This window comes from Artemia sp. Qi Xiang Cuo, chromosome 3 (assembly GCF_049724085.1).
Source record: "Artemia sp. Qi Xiang Cuo chromosome 3, ASM4972408v1, whole genome shotgun sequence".
Taxonomy (NCBI): Eukaryota; Metazoa; Arthropoda; class Branchiopoda; order Anostraca; family Artemiidae; genus Artemia; species Artemia sp. Qi Xiang Cuo.
Window position 1 is genome coordinate 42,381,730 of NC_142796.1, and position 21,494 is coordinate 42,403,223.

At 32.9% G+C, this 21,494-nt stretch overlaps 3 protein-coding genes across 3 annotated transcripts in view; all 3 read right to left on the reverse strand.

The window, feature by feature from the left end:
• Positions 1 to 15,920, reverse strand: part of LOC148954114 (nipped-B-like protein) — a 131,164-nt gene extending 115,244 nt beyond the window's left edge. Inside the window, exons 1-5 of the mRNA XM_089085924.1 lie at positions 15,660 to 15,920; positions 10,713 to 10,944; positions 4,416 to 4,691; positions 3,300 to 3,490; positions 1,126 to 1,357 (exon numbers count right to left, since the gene is read on the reverse strand). Coding sequence (XP_088942050.1) covers positions 1,126 to 1,357; positions 3,300 to 3,490; positions 4,416 to 4,691; positions 10,713 to 10,944; positions 15,660 to 15,701 — 973 coding nt within the window. The 5' untranslated portion in view covers positions 15,702 to 15,920. The remainder of the gene's footprint in view (positions 1 to 1,125; positions 1,358 to 3,299; positions 3,491 to 4,415; positions 4,692 to 10,712; positions 10,945 to 15,659) is intronic.
• On the reverse strand, positions 15,920 to 16,389 carry LOC148954115 (uncharacterized). Its single transcript, XM_089085925.1, has one exon. It carries the CDS (start codon positions 16,332 to 16,334, stop codon positions 15,930 to 15,932), a length of 405 nt encoding a protein of 134 aa, XP_088942051.1. The 5' UTR covers positions 16,335 to 16,389; the 3' UTR covers positions 15,920 to 15,929.
• LOC148954116 (uncharacterized) lies at positions 16,356 to 21,113 on the reverse strand (the record flags this gene model as incomplete). Its single annotated transcript, XM_089086158.1, has 3 exons — positions 20,841 to 21,113; positions 18,144 to 18,373; positions 16,356 to 16,490 (listed from the first exon to the last, which is right to left on the reverse strand). Coding segments are annotated over exons 2-3 (336 nt in total), but the record flags the coding sequence as incomplete, so codon positions are not given.
• Between the last annotated feature and the right edge of the window lie 381 nt (positions 21,114 to 21,494).

Sequence of the window (21,494 nt, forward strand, 5' to 3'; positions counted from 1 at the left end):
ATGTGAATAATTTGAACGGAAGCAATTGTCAAGAATTTGGGGCTAGGGGGTCTCACATTTCAGTCAGTGCGAAAAGCATTAAGAAGGCCTTTAGGGGGGGGGGAATTAAACCTAAACCCTTCGCAAGAGTGTACTCAACAACTTCTTAAAAATTCCTCGCAATCAGATGAATAGTGGTAGTAATGCATACAGGACACACATTAGGATAAACACATTCGAATATATATATATATATATATATATATATATATATATATATATATATATATATATATATATATATATATATATATATATATATATATATATATATATATATATATATATATATATATATATATATATATATATATATATATATATATATATATTATTAGAGAAAATTTGGAATTTAATTTTTCAAGAAACATAACTCCATATGCTGCTATGAGTTTCGCATCCTGAAAAGAGGGTTTGACTTTAGGATTGACTAGATTTTAGACATGGCTTTAGATTTGACACTTAAATTTGGCTTTGGTATTGGCAGGTAGAATTGTGAAATAGCAAATGATGTTGCAGAAAAGAGAGTCAGGATAATGGCAAGGAATACCAATGAAACGGCTTTAAGCTTTCTAGAACAGAAAGGGTTTTGTATCAAAACTCACGAATCAAAGATTAGGAGGAAAGTAGGAAGAATAACTGTAATCGCATATTTGAAAGTTGTCGAAAATGGCTCACAAACTTAACAAATATATGTTACGAAAGTACAAACAAGTGAGTGAGTTGAGGAAAACAAATTAAAAACTGAAACGCCTCTCAATTGAAGGAATTCAATTTAATTATTAAATGTACTATCAAGCGTTAAAAGCGTGACTAAAACAAACTCTAAGGGAAAATTAAAATACGTTTTTTCCGAAACAATCACATCTCGTAAAAAAAATACTTTACAAATTAAAGCCTAAAAGTTGCATACACGTTTTCTTTTTCTTTAAGCTTTTTTTATAAATAGAGGGAATTCTAAACTTTACAACAACAATTTTAATTATTGAATAAATAAAACGAATATAAATAAAAATAAATATAATAAATAAATAATATTAATAATAAACCATTTGAATAGAACCAATATAATAATCAATATGATACCTTTGGTTTTCCTCTCTTCGGCATAAACTGGGTCATAGGACGGAAAAATCGTATTGGTTATCTGCCATTTTGCAAAAGAGATTATCCTATCGATGCACTCTTCCTGATAAACTTTTTTAGACATCTTAGACGAGGTCATAATATACAAACAGGTCAAACTAGCATCAGCTGCTCGGTGAATTCGCTCAAACGCTAGATCGGCCCATAGCTGACGCTCATCTTCGTCCTCATCCTAAAACGAGACGCAAGACCGTTTATAAAATTTTGGGATGGAGAGGAGCGTGCGTAGCAGTTTTGGCCTCAGGAGGTTTGGTGCTGCAGTGAGTTATTATCGTAAGATCCTAATAAAAGACGGTAGTACTTCTATCTTTTTATAAAAGAAGGTAATACTGGGTTCCAACAAAAGTAGAAATTCGGTTCGGCAGCAGGATTTTACGTCGGCCGATAAGAAAGAAACATTTTTTGCGGACAGCAATCTAAGGCAGTAGCAGTTTTGTATCTTGAATATTCATATTAACCCTTATACTATGAACAGGATTGCCAAAACCTTTGCCGGACCAAAGTGTCAAAATTAGCAAATATTAGTGTCCCTCCAAAAAAACTTGAGGCTCTAAAAATACTGCTGATAAGACATTATCTCAATCTATACGAACAATTATAACATTTTGTGCAAAAAATATGTGATCTTAATTCCATAACTAGATAGAGCACGTGCGTAGAAGAGGCACAAAGTTCCTAATCCCTCCTCAAAATAAATAAAATTAAAAAATTTCCTCATTTTTGAAGCGCCATTTAATACGGCAATGTTTGTTATTTTGTCAGTAGTGTTGGTTCTGGCCTCTCTTGCACCCGGGGCAAAATCTTGATTAGTGCCCCCCCCCTTGTCTCCCAAAAATTTTCAGGCCAAGTTTCAACAAAATTTTCGTTTACAGTATTAACCAAAAAAAATTGCATTAACAAATTAGTTGATTTATTTAAATCTAACTTTTCTTATTTTATATGGGAAAAGATATGGGGAAATGAAAATTTCGGATTCAGTTTGCTTATACCTGCTGCCAACTGCGCCCTCTACTTTATTTTAATAAAAATAAATTACAAAAATGACAAAATGAATATAAATGTTACATTATTTATTTGAAATGTTACGCCCCGGGGCAAGTCCCCCTCCCCTCAAACCGCCTTTGTTTTTCAGCCGCCACTACTACCCCTAACCAAAATAAATCCCTGCGTAGGGAAGTATATTCATTATACATGTAAACAACTTAGGACGTTAAGCAAAGTTTATTGATGTACTCTTATATGTAACTGAAATACATAAATCTAAACTGAATCATAACTGTATTATGTGTTATTATTATTGCAGTAATATTATAAATTATAATCACTATTTTCAATTTAATATACTATTTATCATATTATATTATGTTTTATATTACAGATTTATAATACATTATTTACTATGTTTTATATTATTTATTAATCACTTAGTTAATAATATTATTATTATAATAATAACACATTGTTCTTATACATTAGTAAATTATTAAAAAAGATAAATAAATAATTCATTTAGTTTACCTAAGCTACCTAAGGAACATTTATCCTTGTCTACCTGCCTAGTCGACCTAATAGAACACTTAAACAGTATACTTAATATAAAAAATTTGGGTGTTTAGTCTTAAGAGACTCAGGTAAAGTAAATAATTAATGAAGTCTTTTATTATTACGTTTTAAGTGGTCTACGTGATTTATTATTTCCCCATTTCATATTGTCCTTGTTTCCTAACTCAAACAAGCAGATTCCATTTTCACTGTCCTTGGTATTCCTTAATAAGACGCATATCACCCTGGAGATGTGCACCTTTTGAGCTTAGTGTAATGGTGAATCCTTTCCCTCACAGAAAGGTTGTAACTGAGTTTATTTTCCTTCCCGTTTTTTGTTGATTTCTGAATATGGCAACTACAAATCTTTAAGCAAAACTGCAGTACACTTTAGGATCATTTCAAATAATCTTTTTTTTGTAATTCATTTATTATTTTTATCAGAGCTACGAAAAAAAACTAACATTATTGTTTTTATAAACTAACTATAATTTATGAAATTTTTAGTCTTATTCATATTATTTTATATTAGTATTATTAAGGCTACAAAAAATAGAAAAAAGAAATCTTACTGGATCTGCAATTGGTGAAATTTTGCAACCATCTCGAATGTTCCTTTCCAGTATAGTCATGAGCTTGACTAGACGACCACTGGAAACAACATGTGTTGCATTCATGCTTTTCAACTTAGCAGCCTCTGAACACAAATCAGTCAATTGGGACTTGGACAGTAGAGCCTCAGCTGGAACTTGTGCATCATCTTCTGCCATTCAAAAATAAAATATCAAAAACAAATATAGAAATAAAAGAAAGGGAAACTATAAAATACAGGGAAACAATGGGAAAAAAGGAAATAGGGAAGCAATAAAAAGAAAGGATAAATAATTTCCTCGAAGAGAAGTAAAACCAAAGCATGTTTAAAGTACTAAGGACATCAAAATCAAAACATTTTTTGCCCCTTGGATCCTATTTATGAATGTAAATCGCGATTTTCTTAAGTTTTTCTTTTATGTATTTCAAAATTTTGAATATTTTAGGGCAGTGCCATGTTTTTGTCAGAATTGCCATACTGTGAACCGGGAACCGTGAAAATAAATAAGCGAAGCTAATTAGTTAAATTTGATAATGATTTTCATACATAGAAATTCAGACATGAACAATTTTCTAAAGACAACTATTCCTTCAAAGGGTATAGACAACTATACCTCCAAAGCTAAACGAAAGAAGAAAAAAACATCAAGGCCACAAAAATTAAAGAAGTAAAACAGATCAAAGCCATGAAAACAAAGCAGAAGTATCAAACAATTTAGCCACAAAAATAAGGCTGGAAAAAGTAAAAGTATATTGAAGTAAGGAAAACGAAAAAAAGTAATACATATCCAAGACACAAAAATAAAGCTGAAAAGTGTAAAAATAAAAAAGATTGTCTGTCTTCCGAACGTGAAATCTATGTCTTCCATATATTCAAAAAAAAAGTAAAAACAGATATCGAGGCCACTAAATAAGAGAATTGAAAAAAAGATCAAAGCCACAAAAATAAAGCTGAAAGAAGATAAACTAATAAAGGCACAAAAATAAAGCTGCCAAAAAAAAAAATCAAAGCTACAAGAATAAAAAAAAGTAAAAAATACCAAATCCACAGAAACAAAGGGAAAAAGAAGCAAAAAAATTAAGAAATACAACTATACCTTCTTTCATTGCTTTGAAATCTATGTCTTCCATAGATTCAAAAACAGCATCAAGGGCTCGGCTAAATTTTTGGAACGTTCCAGTTTCCATAAGCTCCTCACTAGTCAAAGCCTGCTCAGCCGATGCAGGTGCTTCTCGGGATTTGCGCATGCGCCTTCGAACGCTAAGAGATTCGTCTTCTGAATGGTCATCTTTTTCGTCTATAGACTTCTTATGTCTTTTTTGTGGACTTGATTCAACACTCTCTTCTCGTCTTCTTTTCCTCTCTTCTCGATCTAAAGAGAGGAACTATGTTAAATAATTGTGCAAATAATTGTCACTTATCGCTAAAAAGAGTAGGCTAATCTTCTTTTTAACATACATTGACATTATATGACAGAAGATGCAAAAGGAATCATGGGATCAAGGGAGAGGAGATTCCACTTATCTGTCACTCCTAAGATCAATCCAAAGCCCCCCCCCCCCAAGGGTATGGGTAACTTAAAAGAGTGGGTACTGGCCCTTATATAAAAAAAATAACACCATCTAGTGTTTATATATATATATATATATATATATATATATATATATATATATATATATATATATATATATATATATATATATATATATATATATATATATATATATATATATATATATATATATATATATATATATATATATATATATATATATATATATATATATATATACTGACGTTTAGTATAAATATACAGTTTTCGCAATCACCCATCGCGCAGTTTATTCGCTTCAATCCAAACTGAAAGCCAAAACTTAGCAGAAAAGCAAGCATTTCGCAAATTATAATTAGTTGACCAGCCGGGCTCTTCAGTTCCAACTTTTACTCGCCTAATAGGTACTGCCGATTTTTCTGCTCGGGCATCAGTAAGTTCACCACAATAAATATTAAGCCTAGCTCGAGAATCATGCATATTCTTTCTTGAACTCTGCATCAACAAATGAAACGGTATAGAAAATTTCGCGAGAACATCATTGTACGTCTTCTGGAAAAGGGATCATAAACTGCGGGGATCACGTGGAACGGGGACTGACGCTCCCCTTGTTTATTGGGTTTCATCCCGTGATGCTGCCAGATAGACTAGTACAGAATGATAAGCTGAACTTTGCCTTAAAGGCAAAATAAAAAAAAAATGCCAACACCGATATCATTAAAACTGGTTGCGATTTTTTCGCAGAAGGTATGGTAAACGAAGCGAAAAAAAATTATTTGGTCTATGACAAGGTATGCTACTCGGCAAACCGAGAGGCAGAAAGTTGCTGACACTTTTACGGACATTTGGAATGTTCTTGACTATTGTGATAAGAATTCAGCAGCCCTTCCAAAGTTCGTTATATATGAACCAGACGAAGTCCCTACAATTGTTGGTGAGGCAAGCGCTACGCTAACCCGAAAGGTAGACGATTTATGCCTAGCATTCAAGAACTTTATGTCTACGAATAAAGCGCGGAGCCTATGCTGTCCCTCGACGAGTAGAGTCCCGGGCCTTTTTAATCCAGTAGCTATCAATCCCCGGCCATCTTCTGCCGTTGATCTCAAAATACCAAAATCTCTCGATAACCCCAATGCTCGTAAGCAGTTTATGGACAGCGTTTGTCTCGACTCAGCGGAAATAAGTGAGCCAAGAAAGTTGAAACAGGACTAGGAGCTGTGCGTCAAATCTAAATCAAAATCTACTGAGAAAATTGTGGAGAAAATGAAAGCTAGTAAGCCTGAGGTTGCTGCCATGCTCAAAGAGAAACTGTTTATTGCCGTCCTGAAGCAGGTTCCACCTAACGTGACTCACACTGATGTAGAATCCCTTGTTCCAAGTGCATCAAGGGCAATAGAAATCGGTAACTTTGAGCGTTCAAATTGATCGATATAATTCATCTGTCAAGACCCACCCATGGTCCAATGTTTTACAGCAGTAGTCGGCATCTGTTTATGATTGTTTTGTATGTGTCAGATGAATTTGTTTGTGTCAGATGAATGTCTCATGCTTTATTTTGTTTTGTTTTTCTTTTTTGTGCTCCATCTGTTTTTCCACTGATGGGCATAAAATACATTCATTCATATATGTATATAAATATATTATATATTATATATTATATATATATATATATATATATATATATATATATATATATATATATATATATATATATATATATATATATATATATATATATATATATATATATATATATATATATATATATATATATATATATATATATATATATATATATATATATATATATATATATATATATATATATATATATATATATATATATATATATATATATATATATATATATATATATATATATATATATATATATATATATATATATATATATATATATATATATATATATATATATATATATATATATATATATATATATATATATATATATATATATATATATATATATATATATATATATATATATATATATATATATACAGAGTCCCGTGTTCATATGGGAAGTGTTTCATTGACAGGACCCGTCAAAAGCTGGGGGAACGACATCATGAACACAAGATTTCAATAGGTAAATCCTTGACTTCTGGAAATAAAAATAAAAATTACAATTTTGATTCTGCTTTGGCCCTCCAAGTTTTTGAAAATCCAGATCATTTAGTTCTTATTGAGGAGGCAACTTTAATATCCACATCTAATGGCTTACCACAATCTTTTAGAGTGGCAATTGAGATTAAAAAAGTATAAAAATAGAGACCTTGCTATAAATAGAGATGCTAGAGATATTTCCATAAGCCCAATTTACAATAACTTAATATAAAAACATCAAATAACATTTCACCTCAGTTTAAAGTAAAACCACCTGTCCGCATTTTTAATGAAAATCTAGTCTGTACACAAGCTAAAGGTATTTCTAAGCAAAGAATTTTTGCACAATCCAATTGGTAAATGATTTTTCATTTATCCTGCACTGTTTCACTTAGTGTGAATTCTGCTCTTGTGGGGTTTACTTCAAAAGGTTAGATTTTGTTTTGATTTATTTAGTTTTTTATTATTTTGTCTGAACACTGAAGACGACTTGGCGGAGGTCCTTGTCGAAATATCTGCTTATTTTCGTTTCATATTTTTCAACTGGCTGACACTACCCTCGGTTTTCTCGGACATATGATTTTATTTTATTTTTTATTATTTTTTCTTCTTTGCTTCATAAATCATTTATAGCCAGTGTGGTCTTAGGATGTATTCACGTCAAGCTATTCCATTTTTAACATCTTCACGGCACCCCCCATCTTTACTAATAGTACTACCAAGGTAAGTGAAGCTGTCTACTTGATCAATCTTTTCGTTACCCAACGTCACCTTTTCCTCTTCACTTATTCCTAGCTTTAGCGGCTTAGTCTTCTTAACATTAGTTTTCAAACCTATTCTATTACCTTAAACTCGCAAAACTTCTAAAAGCCATTCATTTTTCCCACACTTTCATCTAGGATGCTTAAATCATCAGCCTAACCTAAGTCCAGCAAAATTTTCCTTCCCCATTTGAGTCTGTGTTCTCCCATTGCATTTCCCGTGCTCCTTAAGAAAAAGTTCGTCAAATGATCCATATAAATGGGGATAGAACCCTGCTTAACTCCTCATTTGATACGAAACCAGCTAATAGCCTAATTTCCTACCTTTAATGTATGTTCACTTTGATGTATTTGTCTGGTATACCATAGGTATATCAGACAAATAGAGCTTTAGCAAAGACAAAGAGCTTTAGCGAAGGATAAGACATTCGCTAAAGCTCTTCTATCAGCTGAATCAGTTCAAAATCTATAAAACTGAGGACTAAAGGTGTTTGATGACTCAGGTACTTCTCAATTATTAACCAAAAAGTGAAAATTTGAACGACACGTCCTCTACACTTCCTAAAACCGCACTCTTCTTCTCTTAAAACCTTGTCCTCACCATTTTTAAATCTAAAAAGTATCACCATACTAAGTAATTTGCTACTTATAGAAACCAAGCTAATTCCTCTATACTCACTCTGATCACATTCCTTAAACAGGAGTTAGTTAGGGTTTTCCTAAAATCGCTAGGTACTTCAACTTTTTCAAAAACCCTGTTCATAATCTTCAATGACTTATTTCTAACCTCATAAACATATTTAAGAAACTCATTTACTAAACTATCAGCACCTGAGGCCTAATTGTTTTTTAATCTTTTAGTACTGTCACTAACTTTTTCATTTGCCCCTATATCTTTCCCTGCAACTCTATCCCAGTTGAGCAGATTCTCAAAATGTTCTGCCCATTTCTCTTCAACTCTTTCCTTGTCACTAATTGTGGCCCTTTTCCTATTTTCAACTGAGACAAGTCCAAATTGACTATTCCCTCTCAATTTATTGACATGCCAGTACAATATTTTACTATTATGCCATCTAGCTGCATCTTTCAGATCCTCGGCAATTTTATCCATGGTCTCTGGTTCACACCTCCTTAGTTTATGCTTAAATGCTTTCTCCACTTTCTTTACATTCCTTTTACTCTCATATGATCTATCAATCAGATAATTCTTATAAAAACTACTTCTCCTCTCTATTAAACATAAATGATTTTCTTCTTCTATTTAACAGCAGGGCTTTTCAGTAATACTATTTAGCCCTTTTCCTTTTGCTTCACTCTGTGGGCTACAGAGCTACTGGCTTGATTGCCTCATATTTATTAGATATTATTTTTTCATTAATATTCCTAGCTGCGTTCCCGACTTTCTTTCTTAAGACACCATCGGCAACTTCATAAATTATTTTCCTAAAATTATTCTATCCATCTTCTACATTATCAAATTTTAACTCTCCAATTTAATACTCAACTGTTTCTGGAAAGTTTCTCTCAAGTTCTCATCCTGGAGTCTACCAGCGTCATAGCTTCCCGGAAGGTAGTTACCCTTCCGAATTTTCAGTTTTAAATTAACACTAGACACTACTAGATGGTGACCTTTACTTCTAAAATCAATAATAGCACTCATATATATATCCTAGTATCTTACACACAATAACACAATCAATAATACACACAATAACACAATCAATAAGGTTAGCTCACTTACCATCAAATCAATACCATATTAACTTATGGGCCATTTTATGACCAAAAACCGCATTGCTTTTAGTTGATTGTTATACCAACAAAATTGCAGCAGTCTGTAGCCATTACTGTTTTCTTTTCATACACAAAATTTACTTAGGCTAATATACCATCTGTCACAATTTTTATTGGCCTCTGCATTAAAGTCTCCTAATGAAAACACTATATTTCTACATGGGACCCTGTCTATTTGTTCTTCTAACTGTTAGAAAATTCATCTGAGTCACTACTATCTCCATCAGCAGGTTCTACAGCGGTATATATTACTATGATTGATACCCTCCACTTTTTCGTCATAAAATGAGCAATTAGCGTTCTATTATTAATACCTTCCCAACCCAAACAAGACTTAAAACACCTTCCTTATTCATCATGAGCCCTACTAAAAATAAATTCTATATCACCTGATTTCATGTTTCCTGCCCCTGGGATTTGAGTCTCTCAAACTCATATTAAGTCCAGTTCAAAGCATCTGAATTTTTCAGTCAAAATGTCGATATGATAGTTATTTGCTAATGGCACAACATTCCAAGTTGCAATTTCATATTCTTTAAATCATTGAAATTATTTTTGCCTCAGGATATGTAACAGTCCTAGAAGCAGTTCAGGACAGGGATCAACACATCTTCTCCAATCTATGCCAAAGCGCTTAAGCCAGCTTAGAATTATACAGCAAGAGGTCTCTGGGACCTCCAGTTGAATGAAGGTTTTGTGCAATCCTGGGCCCATCTTATTCACACCATGGTTTTTCCACACTTGGTGATGCTATTTATCAACAAGAGTTGTAATACTGCATAAACAATCTCACGCCAATTATCTCCAACTCATTATATATTCATGCCTACAAGTATTATGCTACTAATTTCACAGTGATCCAAGCATAAATTTGTCTTACTCTACCCCCCCATTTTTCACCTCTTGAAAAAAATCTTCTACCCCAAAAAATTTAGACTCATCTAAATATATAATAGAATGTACATACTTTCTTAGTCTCTTTTTCCTTGTCTTTCTTAGCCTATTTTACTTGTGGCGGTATTAATTTAGAGTCATACGAGTACTAAAGTTAGGTTGATATTAGAAAGGCTCAAATATACTTTTTGGGTGTCTTGAGCTAAAATAGGCCTAAGAATATTTAAAGACAAGATAAGAAAAAAACATGAAGCTGATGGGGTACCTTTGTCTCTAGACTTGTCCTTTTCTCTTTCTCTCCTTTTTCTCTCTTCTTCTCGCCCCTTGTCTTTTGATTTGAAAAACTTGCTTTCACTTTTATCTCTTTCCAAGTCCTCCCTTCCTTTAATGGATGTTCTGTGGTATTTGGGACTGTCAAATTTGATCCCATATTTTAATGCTTTTTCTGGGTCCTTGGCTGCAAATTCCTTCAGACTTTTTTGCATCAGCTTTTCATCCTAAAATTAATGCTAATCAAAATCTGAAACATCAAAACATAAGTGTAAAGACACTTATATTGACAGTTTCAATATGTTACATTTCAAGGGGGTGTGGAATGATGCACTGGCATAGAAGCGTCTCTTTCCAAGATGTATCTCATGGACCTCTCTTCTCCCCCTTCCCATCCGAATATTTGTAGTAGATACTTCAACTATAAAGATTTACTGTTTTGGACTTTATACCACCTCAAGGCTGTATCCAGGAGGGGCGTGTTTGATCCTCCCCCCCCCCCAAAAAAAATTGTCCGAGTCATAAAAAAGTAATAAAAATACATTTAACAAATTTTTGATGCGTTTTTTTTATAGTTTTGGTACCCCTACCCCCCCCCCGTCCCCCCTAAAAAAATCCTGGATAAACCCTTGTGCCATACACCTGAACTTGTACCTAGATAATTTTGAAGACCATACTGCCTTTCTATGACAGTAAATGAAAGTTCGAATAGGGAAAAATCCTTTTATTAGACAGGGATAATTCACGAAATATACAGTATTTTTGTGAATTATCACTGTTTAATAAAAGGATTTTTTCCTATACGAACTTTTATTTATGGCCTTGTACCTGAATCGGCCGTACTCCTTAAAAATAATACCCCCCCCCCCAAAAAAAAAAAAAAAAATATATATATATATATATATATATATATATATATATATATATATATATATATATATATATATATATATATATATATATATATATATATATATATATATATATATATATATATATATATATATATATATATATATATTGTTGTTTGCACCTATAGAAAGAATACATAAACTACTTTCAAACAGTTTGTGGTAACGAACTGTAGGTGAGGATATGCTGGTACAATTTATTCTGAAAAAAGAAATATAAATAAGCACCAAAAAAGGTAAATAAGGTAGAGTCTGCAAAAAATGTTCCACGAGTATCTATTTGAGCTTAATTGCCAGTTTGAACCGCACTGATTTTTTGGTTTCAGTTATATATTTCAATGACTGAATGTATTTCTATTAATTTGAATCATACTGTTGTTTTGCACTGTTGCAATCATAAAATACACATTGGGTTGTTATGACTGGAAGTTTGTAGACCACAAGATTTTAATTACAACCTTAATTTAAATAGTGCAGTTACTAGGCACTATTACGTAAGGCTATTACAGCCATTAAATACAGATGATTTGGGCTGATACAACTGTACAACATTGTAACACCCCAAGATCATACGTCATGAAATCTCTTCGGATTGATTGGTGGAAATATGTAAGAGCTATGCAGTTCATGCAAGTAACGAAATGAACTCGTCAAAACTTTCTAGTTGTGAAACTAATTTACATCAAGTAAAAACATAACATATATTAACATGGATCAAAGTTATGAATTAGGAATATCTTTTTATTGTGACAGTGAGATTTGTAAAGGCCATTACCCTGACTTCAACAATTCATATGAGGGTAATGCAGCAAATTTAGAAATCGTGGAAAATGAAATAGAAGAGGACAATCTGGAAGAATGAGAAGAAAAATCTTGGATGAAATGGAGAGAAAATTACAAAGGGCATGCTCGTCAGGTTCTGCAGCAGAAGAGAGTGACCAGTATCACAAGAAACAATACAAACAAAGGACACCCTCTCCATTTCAAGGAAGATCAGGAGCACAAGGAAGGTCTCGCAAAAGGAGGTTTGATATGGCAGAAAAGGAAGACTAAAAGAAGAAACATAGAGAAGATGGATATCTCTACAGGGATAGCTCACAGTCTTCAAGAAATAGTAGAGAAGACAGCTATGAAAGAGCTAGGAAATACAGGGCTCCAAAATCCTTCTGGAGGAGCTCATAGGTTTTACAAGACTTTTCTGTTTTAGATGCTGATATGCTTATAAGAAACAATATTTTTTCAACTTCAAAGAAATCTACAATATTGCACTTTGGAAATTCTCGTTTTCTGAATATTAAAATTACTTATTTCCTTAAGCTAGTTTTAATTTTTTGTAGGTTGATTTTTGAGAATGTTTGTCATTTATAAAAATTTTCTTTTGGCCTAGCTTTGGATACACAGAGAAAAAGAACATTTTTCACAATCTTTTCTGGAACAGAAAATGTAATTTTAGCTTAAGATAAATTTATGTAGCCTATTCTTAGTCATATTCAAATTTTTTGCATATATGTATTCTTATCTTAAACTACCTAATAGCTCTTTTCAAAGCTAACAGACTCAGACTAATGCTTGGAACTTGCAGAAAATACTCTTCTTTTAAATTCAGATTAAATGAACCCTTTCCCAGTTTTTTAGGATTACCAGTTCAATACAATCATCCCTGAAGGGGAAAAAACAACAAACTAGTAGCAGCTATTTTTTTGCTCAACTAGTAGCATTTCTAATACAAACTTGATTAGATCATGTGGCTACCTAAAGTCTTACAATTCTTATAAAAACTATAAAAAATATAAATATTATTGAAATCAGGAATCATATTAGAATTGAGACATTCAGTTGAATTGAATCTGTCTCCTCTTGTATTCTAATTTATAATTTCCAATACAATTAGTTTATACTTGAAATCAATTACAGTTGTCCAAAAAAATAAAATTTATGAGGAAATTAGAAAGGTTAGTAAAAGAACAAAGAGGAGGTAAATGATTCATCTCCCGTAAAGTTTTATACCCCCCCCCTTCCAATTAAAAAAAAATTAAATGAGGAAATTAAAAAGGTTAATAAAAACAAAAAGGGGATAAACAAAAACTAATGTTTGTTTATAAGCTCCTGATAACAAGCTTTAAACAAACTTTTGTTGATCAGCTTTAAACCATACCATGGTTTGTTAGATCAGCTCCTTTGCAAATTTGCCGAATGGAATGTGACTAAGCACTGAGCTTTTCAAGTCTTATAGTAAAAAAAAAGGGCATTTATGAAAAAGGTTGATCTAACATCCTGGGATATGGGAAAGTTCTGAGAAGGGCCCCCCCCAAATATAAAAAGTTACAAGGAAATTAGAGAGATTAATAAAAGAACAAAGAGTGAGTAAGTGAAATCTGATGGTTTATCCTGCACCCCCTATTGGAGGATGGGGGGGGAACCATCCCAGCTGGTTACTGAGAAATCCAAATATGATAAAAACCATGGTATACACATCATTCTCTTGAATGAGAATTGAGACACTATAATAAGAATTGGAACTAAAAACAATTAATCAAGTGACCAAAACTGATAATAATTAATTTTCACTATTTTAAACATTAAATCCAGTTAAATTGTAGTTGAATTGTATTAACAATTGTGTTACAACACTAAATCCTTGGTTATGATCACTGGGTCTCTTATAGATTTCGTTGAAGAATAAAGTCAATATTTTTATTTATACTGTAAGATTTTAGCTCCCAACATGCAGCCAGAATCAAATAAGCTAGAACAGAATGATTTGGAAGACAGTTTAATAGGATAGAATCTCTCTCCATTTTACTGCCTATATCCATAGTTGTGTTTAATAGGCTTTAACTAGATACGTTTACAAAGTCTATTTCTAACTAAATTCTTTAAATGCTTTTGCCTCCTACATTACCAAAAACTCTCTTCCTTGTTATTTATACCATTTACCTAATCCAGCCCCTCTTTGTGTTATTATTAACTGGTTTAATTTCTTTATAAATTCTACTAGTTTTTTCATATGTGTCTAATGTTTCTGACATGTCAAATTATGAATCTGTCTTTTTTTCTTTTTTTTTATCAATATAACCATATTTCCGTTTTTTTGTTGTGTTTGTTTTGACTTTCTTGGAAATAAGTCTTATCTAAGTCAACACATACCAGGAGCATCCCTTCATGAAACTATAAAGAGGGGGGACAAATAGTGCTTCTTAAAATCTAGGGGGTAATTTAGTTGTTTTTTCGATTTTGTGTAATAAAAATGCCAAAAAAACACATTTTTCACTGAAAACACCAAAACAAGGTATTTTCAAACTCTAGATGGGCCACCCCCCCCCTACCAATAGATGTGTCTATAACAGATCCATCTTGGGGAGTGTAGAGGGGTGTATCTGAGACAAAGGCACAAACAAGATACTTTGAATTGCAATATTTAGTAATTTGAGGAAAGCAATCCCATTTGTTTTGAGGGGGGATCTAATTTGTCAATAAAAGAAAAAAAAGTTGTTTTCTGAAAAGTGTGAGGAAATTTGCCAGAATCTCCTCCTTGGTGATTGAATCTCAGATATTTGTCTCAAAACGTATGTGTTGTCTTTGGGAGGAAGGTTCTTTAGATTAACCAGATTCAAAGGGGGGGGGGTAACAAGTCTAGGTATATCCTAACAAAAGAAAATTTTGAAGCATTACAGTTTAACCTAGACAAACCTAATTATCTTGACTTTGTTTGTTTATGATTAGGCCTATAGTTTACTATATTGTATAAGTGTTAAACAATGATTAAGCATTGCATATTTACTTTTTTGGTGGAAATAAATAAATAAAGTAATATGAAGGATAACAAAATAATATGTAAAATAATATAAATAAAATTTATAGTATTATATATATATATATATATATATATATATATATATATATATATGTATATATATATTTATATAAACAATATAATAATAAATTAATATAAAAAGTTCAATAAAAGAGTGATACAGTAATTAAAGATAAATAAACAAAGTAAAAACTACTAATAAAACTAAAAAAATTACCTCAGGCGATAGTTTGCTGAGCTTGATCATTGGCTTCATCATTCCAATATCCTTAAAGCCTTTTGGCAGCTTAATCCCATTATCATTTTTTATACTCTTTACACTAGATTTTTCATTCTCTACAATTTTCACAACTTTATCACCATCAACAACTACTTTATCAGATTTCTCTATCAGGTTTTCTTCAACCAAAACAGAACCACTACTTACACCAACTACATTTTTTTCATGGTGTTTATCCTTTGTCCTTTGGAATTTTGTTTTTTGGTGTTATTCATGAGGCTCTTTATCAGGTGTTTTTGTGCCATTTAAAATTGGGATTTGCTCACAAGCACTGTTCACAACAGGTATTTTAACTTCTTCGACTTTGTTCTCCTTATTCACTACAACACTCAAAGATATTTTAGAATTACATTCAACAGAAGGAGGTTGGGGGAGCACCTGTTCAACAGGAGGTTCACTGTTGTTAAAGTCTGTGACTTTAACAACATTCACTGCTTCATTCACTGTTGTTAAAGTCTGTGACTGAGGTACATAACCATCCATTTTATTGACATTTACCTTCTGACAATTGGCATTTTGCATTTTCACATTGTTTTGTACCACCTGCACTGGTGAGCCAACACTACTTGTATTTACAATTGGAGGATATTTGTGTGAAATCTGCTCGTGCATCTGTACTGGGAGCGTTGGAGTCTGAGGTGAATGAATAGGAGTTTGTGAAATTGGACTTTGCTTTGAACTCCCAACACTCAAAGTAAAAGAGGCAGGAGTTAGCGGCGAAGGCCCTGGAGACTGCATTGGGGCATAAGAGCTCACTTGCTGCATTATCTGAAAGTTCAAGTTAAATAATTCAAAATAAAAATAAAGAAAAAGAAGGAACAAATAATTTCTAACAAAGAAACAAAACAAAAATTAGCTTCATTTGACGTGGCACTTCGATCTAGAATGATCTTCCTTGGGTAGTTATCCCTATAAGTTTTTCTGTTGACTCTTTCATAAGAAGGTTCAATAGTCACCTAAAACCTTGATAAAGGACTAGTGGTAAATGAGATATCTAATTATACCAAGCACCACGAATTTAGGAATTAAAAAATATATACTCTACATCGTAAAATCAAACAACACAAGAGATATTAACACTATTAAAAGAAAAGTTGTGCAAAATACTTTTACTGATATAAGAGCTGGATATAGTGTATTTCAAACTAAAATCAGCCGTATTTATTCAACAATAAAAATGAAGTTACAAGCTTTCAATGACAATACCAAAAAAAAAGGCAACTTTCAATTAAGATCTGTATGTCTAAAGGTGGTGATTTCGAATAAGCCCTTGTAGTCTAATAAAACATAAACATCCAAAGATATCATAACTGAATAAAGAAAATCGAGATTTTCAACAATTTCCAATCCACAAAAATGTAAAAAAAGGAATCCAGCATCGAAGAAAAAACTACAGTGTAGTAAATAGATGATTTATAGTCCAATTTCAGAATTATTTTAAGAGCTAGGTTACAGTACGCCATTGTTTGATAAATCAAAATTGTTTGAAAATTTGCAAATTGAAATGTAACTAAGCATTAAGCTTCCCGAGTCTTGTAGTGGGAAAAAAAGGACATTTACGAGGATGGCAGATACACCACCCTAGGCAGATACACCACTGTTCTATGGGAAGGTCATCCCCCACCCCCTCGGATTTTTTACTCCCCTCCCATATTTAAAAAAAACATTTTTTTGACTTTTCATTGGAAAAAAAACGAAAAATAGACAAATTGACCCCCTCCCCCAGATTTTGAAAAATAAATTTTCTCCCTTTTTCCCCAACATTTTGGCGCCAATGGCTGGAATTGGCGCCAATGACTGGAATACAAGGATAGTGGTTTATACAAGGACGAGTGTTCTACAAATGACCCTCTTTGCCCCAAAGTCAACCACATTTTCTCAAGCCACTAATGGGCTATGGGTCTTCATTATCTTCAAACAATGATCAGAATTCTTGTTACCAGCCTACTTTCTGCTAATGCTGAAGCGGTTACCTTTTCATAGATTTCTTGAATAGGATCTCGTATGCATATAGCAAGATGTCGTTGCAATCAGGTTTTGAGAATTTCCAGGATAAGCTAAGCCGGTTAAACAAAGTTTTTATTTAGACACTCTGAAGTAAAAAAATTATCTTAGAACGCTTGTAGTCTAAAAAAACCTAACCGGTATACTATCTATATTGTCATAATTGAATGAAAAATGAGACTTCTTACGATTTCCACTCAACGAATACATATAATATGCTAAAGTTTGTTGTTTACCTCTTTTGCAAGTTCGCCAAATTATGATGTAACTAAGCATCGAGGTTTCCGAGTATTATAGTCACAAAAAAAGGATAAGAACACTTATGGACAGTGGCGTTCTTCAACAACTATCTCCTAGATTGTAAGTCAAATTGTACAACTGAATTACAATTGGACTGATTTAGAAATTAGATCTTACTGGGTAGTGCGAAGGTGACTGATGACCAATTGTCAAAGGAGTGGGCGGCGAGACATGAGGAAGCTGATTTGTAATGTGAGATGGAAGAGCACCAGATATGGGCTGTGCATACATTGAGCGTGTCTGAGACTGCACCATCGGCTGGATACTATTCCTTGATGGTGTTCCTCTTTGCATCATCTGATAGGAGGGCTGTACCATTGGTGTTTGAATTTGAGCATTTCCACCACCTAGAAATATCAATTATAATTGATACTTATTTTAAAATAAATGTCTCCAAATAATTATTTACTTATTAAAAACCCATGATAACAAAAAAAAACTGAAACAAAGATCAGTCAATACCTTCATTGACAGAAGACGGGATGAAGGATTACCCACAATTTTGGAAAGGGCAACTTTGAGTTGCCCTTACACTGTTGTTTGGAGAGGGCCTTTTTTAATTCAGTGTTTGTTTTTTAGATTTGTTTTGTTTTAATTTGCCCTTGGAAGTTTCATTGGTATGTTTTTTTACTCTTTATTTACTTTTGTGCACTGAGGACGGTCAAGCAAAGGTCTCGACCGAAATATCTGCAAATTCATCCTTCCTTTATTCACTAGCTGGAATTATTCTCATTTTTTTTCTCCTTTGAAATTTTTTGTTTTCATTTTGTCCAGAATAGCTAGAGCGGTCTTAGAATTTATTTATCATTGTAGTACTAAGGTTAATAGGCTAGAGCTATCCCACCCAAGTGGATGGGTGGACTTGCAATCCTATGTCCTTGAGGATGAGGGTTCGATTACCGGCGCTGGCAATCTCGATTCCTGGTTTGGGACGAGCTGGTGTGACCCTGCAAGCCCAGCCATCAGGAATGTGAAGGCAGTGGGTTTTTAAGGCCTGAGCCTTGATATGAGTCCGCCCCGCCAATAATTACACAAAACAACGTCAATGGGCGATACAGAGACAGTAATTCACTTGACACAATTAATTCACTTTTCTAACAATTTGTGAAGAACCCAAACATATTTGTTTAATTACTTTTTTAATTGTTTGCTAGATGCTTAAGTACAAAGAGCTAAGGTTTTAGAAAGAGGGAGCGGTGTCTATCCTAGAATACTGGACGTATATACACATTTTCCATTTTTTTTTTTTTTTTGCTCAGTAAAGTTGAAGTTTATAAACAAAATTAATCCCCTAAAAAATCGAAGGTGAATTTACTGTACATAGCTTTTAAGGTCTTTTGATCACAAACTATTGTACTAAAATATCTTTCAATGCTACTATTGACTATTTTTATTAGAACACAGAGCTGAAAATGAAGCGTTCTTCCACTAAAGAAATAGCCAAAATTGGACGTAATTTCATATTCAAACAGAGCGTAATGAAACAGGAGTTTCGAGATTTGGACCAAAAAATCCAACAAAGACTTGAAAGCGTTGTATGATTTTCTGTATGAAATTTAAGCAATAGCCTAACAATAAGAAAATGAAAAAGTAACCTATTCCAAAGCTGAGTGAACCGTAAGAAGAGATTTCACCCTCATCCTTAGATGAGGGATAGCAATTTTAATTTTCAGGCTGGAGCTTAAACTCATCATTCAGAAATTGGGCAGATTCCTATATGCTAACAGCGAATGCTTATAGTTTTCTCAAAAGCTTTCAAAATTTCATTTAGGAGGGGGAGGGAGGGTCAGACAATGCTAACAACATTTAGACGACTTTGCCTTCTCCCGTTGAACTAAAACCAACTGGGTAAAAAACAAATTACCACAAAATTATTTGATCTAAAAGTCAACATAATAAGCAATTTATTGAAGGAACTATGGGTAAATTTTCAGATATTTGATGAATATGCAATTAGTTTTCCCCTTTTTATGTACCTATTTTAATGAAAAGGAAGAGATCCAGTGTATTTGACAACTCAAGATTAATTAGTAAGAAAAAAATCAGGACCTGAGCCCTATGAAAGGCAAAGATTTTGAATTCACCTTAAAATTACCCGATATAATCTATATATTTTGTATCTATATGCATGTAATTTGTATGTATATGAACTAAATTAGCCCTATGAAAGGACACTATCTTACATTTTACCTTCGAATTATCTGATATTATCTATCATGGACAGAGCAATAGTGCTGCCTAAGTAAAGTTAGATGTTGGCATTTATTTTTTTTTAGACCAGGGCACTTCGTATCAAAGCAGTTGTGAAGAAACTTCGTAAAGTGCTCATTCAATTGGAAATTGAAAGGGCCAGTGCCTTTTTTAATAGTCGAGTGATTGGAGGGCAACGAACCCACGACAACCCCCCCCCCCGACCCTCAGGGCAAGGGTTGTATACGACAATCCATAGTTTTCCAAAAATGGGTTGTCAGTGGAAACAACAACCATTCCATTTGATTTTGTTTATACTTTCCAAGACTGTCCAAGACACATATATATTAGTCTACACTATATGTAGACTAACATATAATAAGCAAAGATTGCACACAAAAATGAGAAATAGGAAGAATGAGATGATAATTAGGGGAATCCCCTTTTATCCCCCTGATAAAACAATAAATGTTATGCCCTGTAACCTTCTTTCATTTTTTCATCAGACTACAACTAACATATAATAAGCAAAGATTGCACATAAAAATGCGAAATATAAAGAATGAGACATGAGAATGAAGGATAAGAAGAATAAGCACAGAAGAATGAGAAATACATAATAACCTTGATTATGCCCAGCAAAAACAGTTGGAAAACTTTTTAGAAGAGATTTCAACAGTTCAGGTCTTCCAGGTTCGTGCACAGCTCCCTCAGTGCCATCTTTTAGTTGAATAGCATCGGAGGAGGTCAAAGCCAGAGCCTGAATCAGCTGTTGATTCACCAGTTCATCCCCAGGGCTTGATAATAGTTTCTGAGATTCTTCCCCAATCCGTTGATGAAAGAAAAGGGTCTACTCTCTAGAATGAGTTGTAACAGCTGTGGGAAGTGGAAATTGAGGCAATACTGGAAATACTAAGAGATTAATTACTAGAACCCAAATTTGCCATTAAGATACAGACAGCTGAAGAAGTTAAAGTTGTGGTGGACTTGAAAGTGAAGTTGGAAGCTGAGGCAGTACTGACAATACGATCAATTACTAGAAATTAAATTTACCAATAAGATCGAGAATGTTGTAGAAGTTGAACTTGAGGAATTAATGAAAAAACTTAAATGATTGATTACTAAAACCTATATTTGCCCGAAAGTTAAAAAAATTGAAAAAGTTGGAATTTTGGTGGTACTGGAAATATTAAAAGATTGATTACTAGAAATTAAAATTGCCAATGACATAAAGGGCTGAGGAAGTTGAAGCTGAGGCGCTATGGAAATATTAGATGA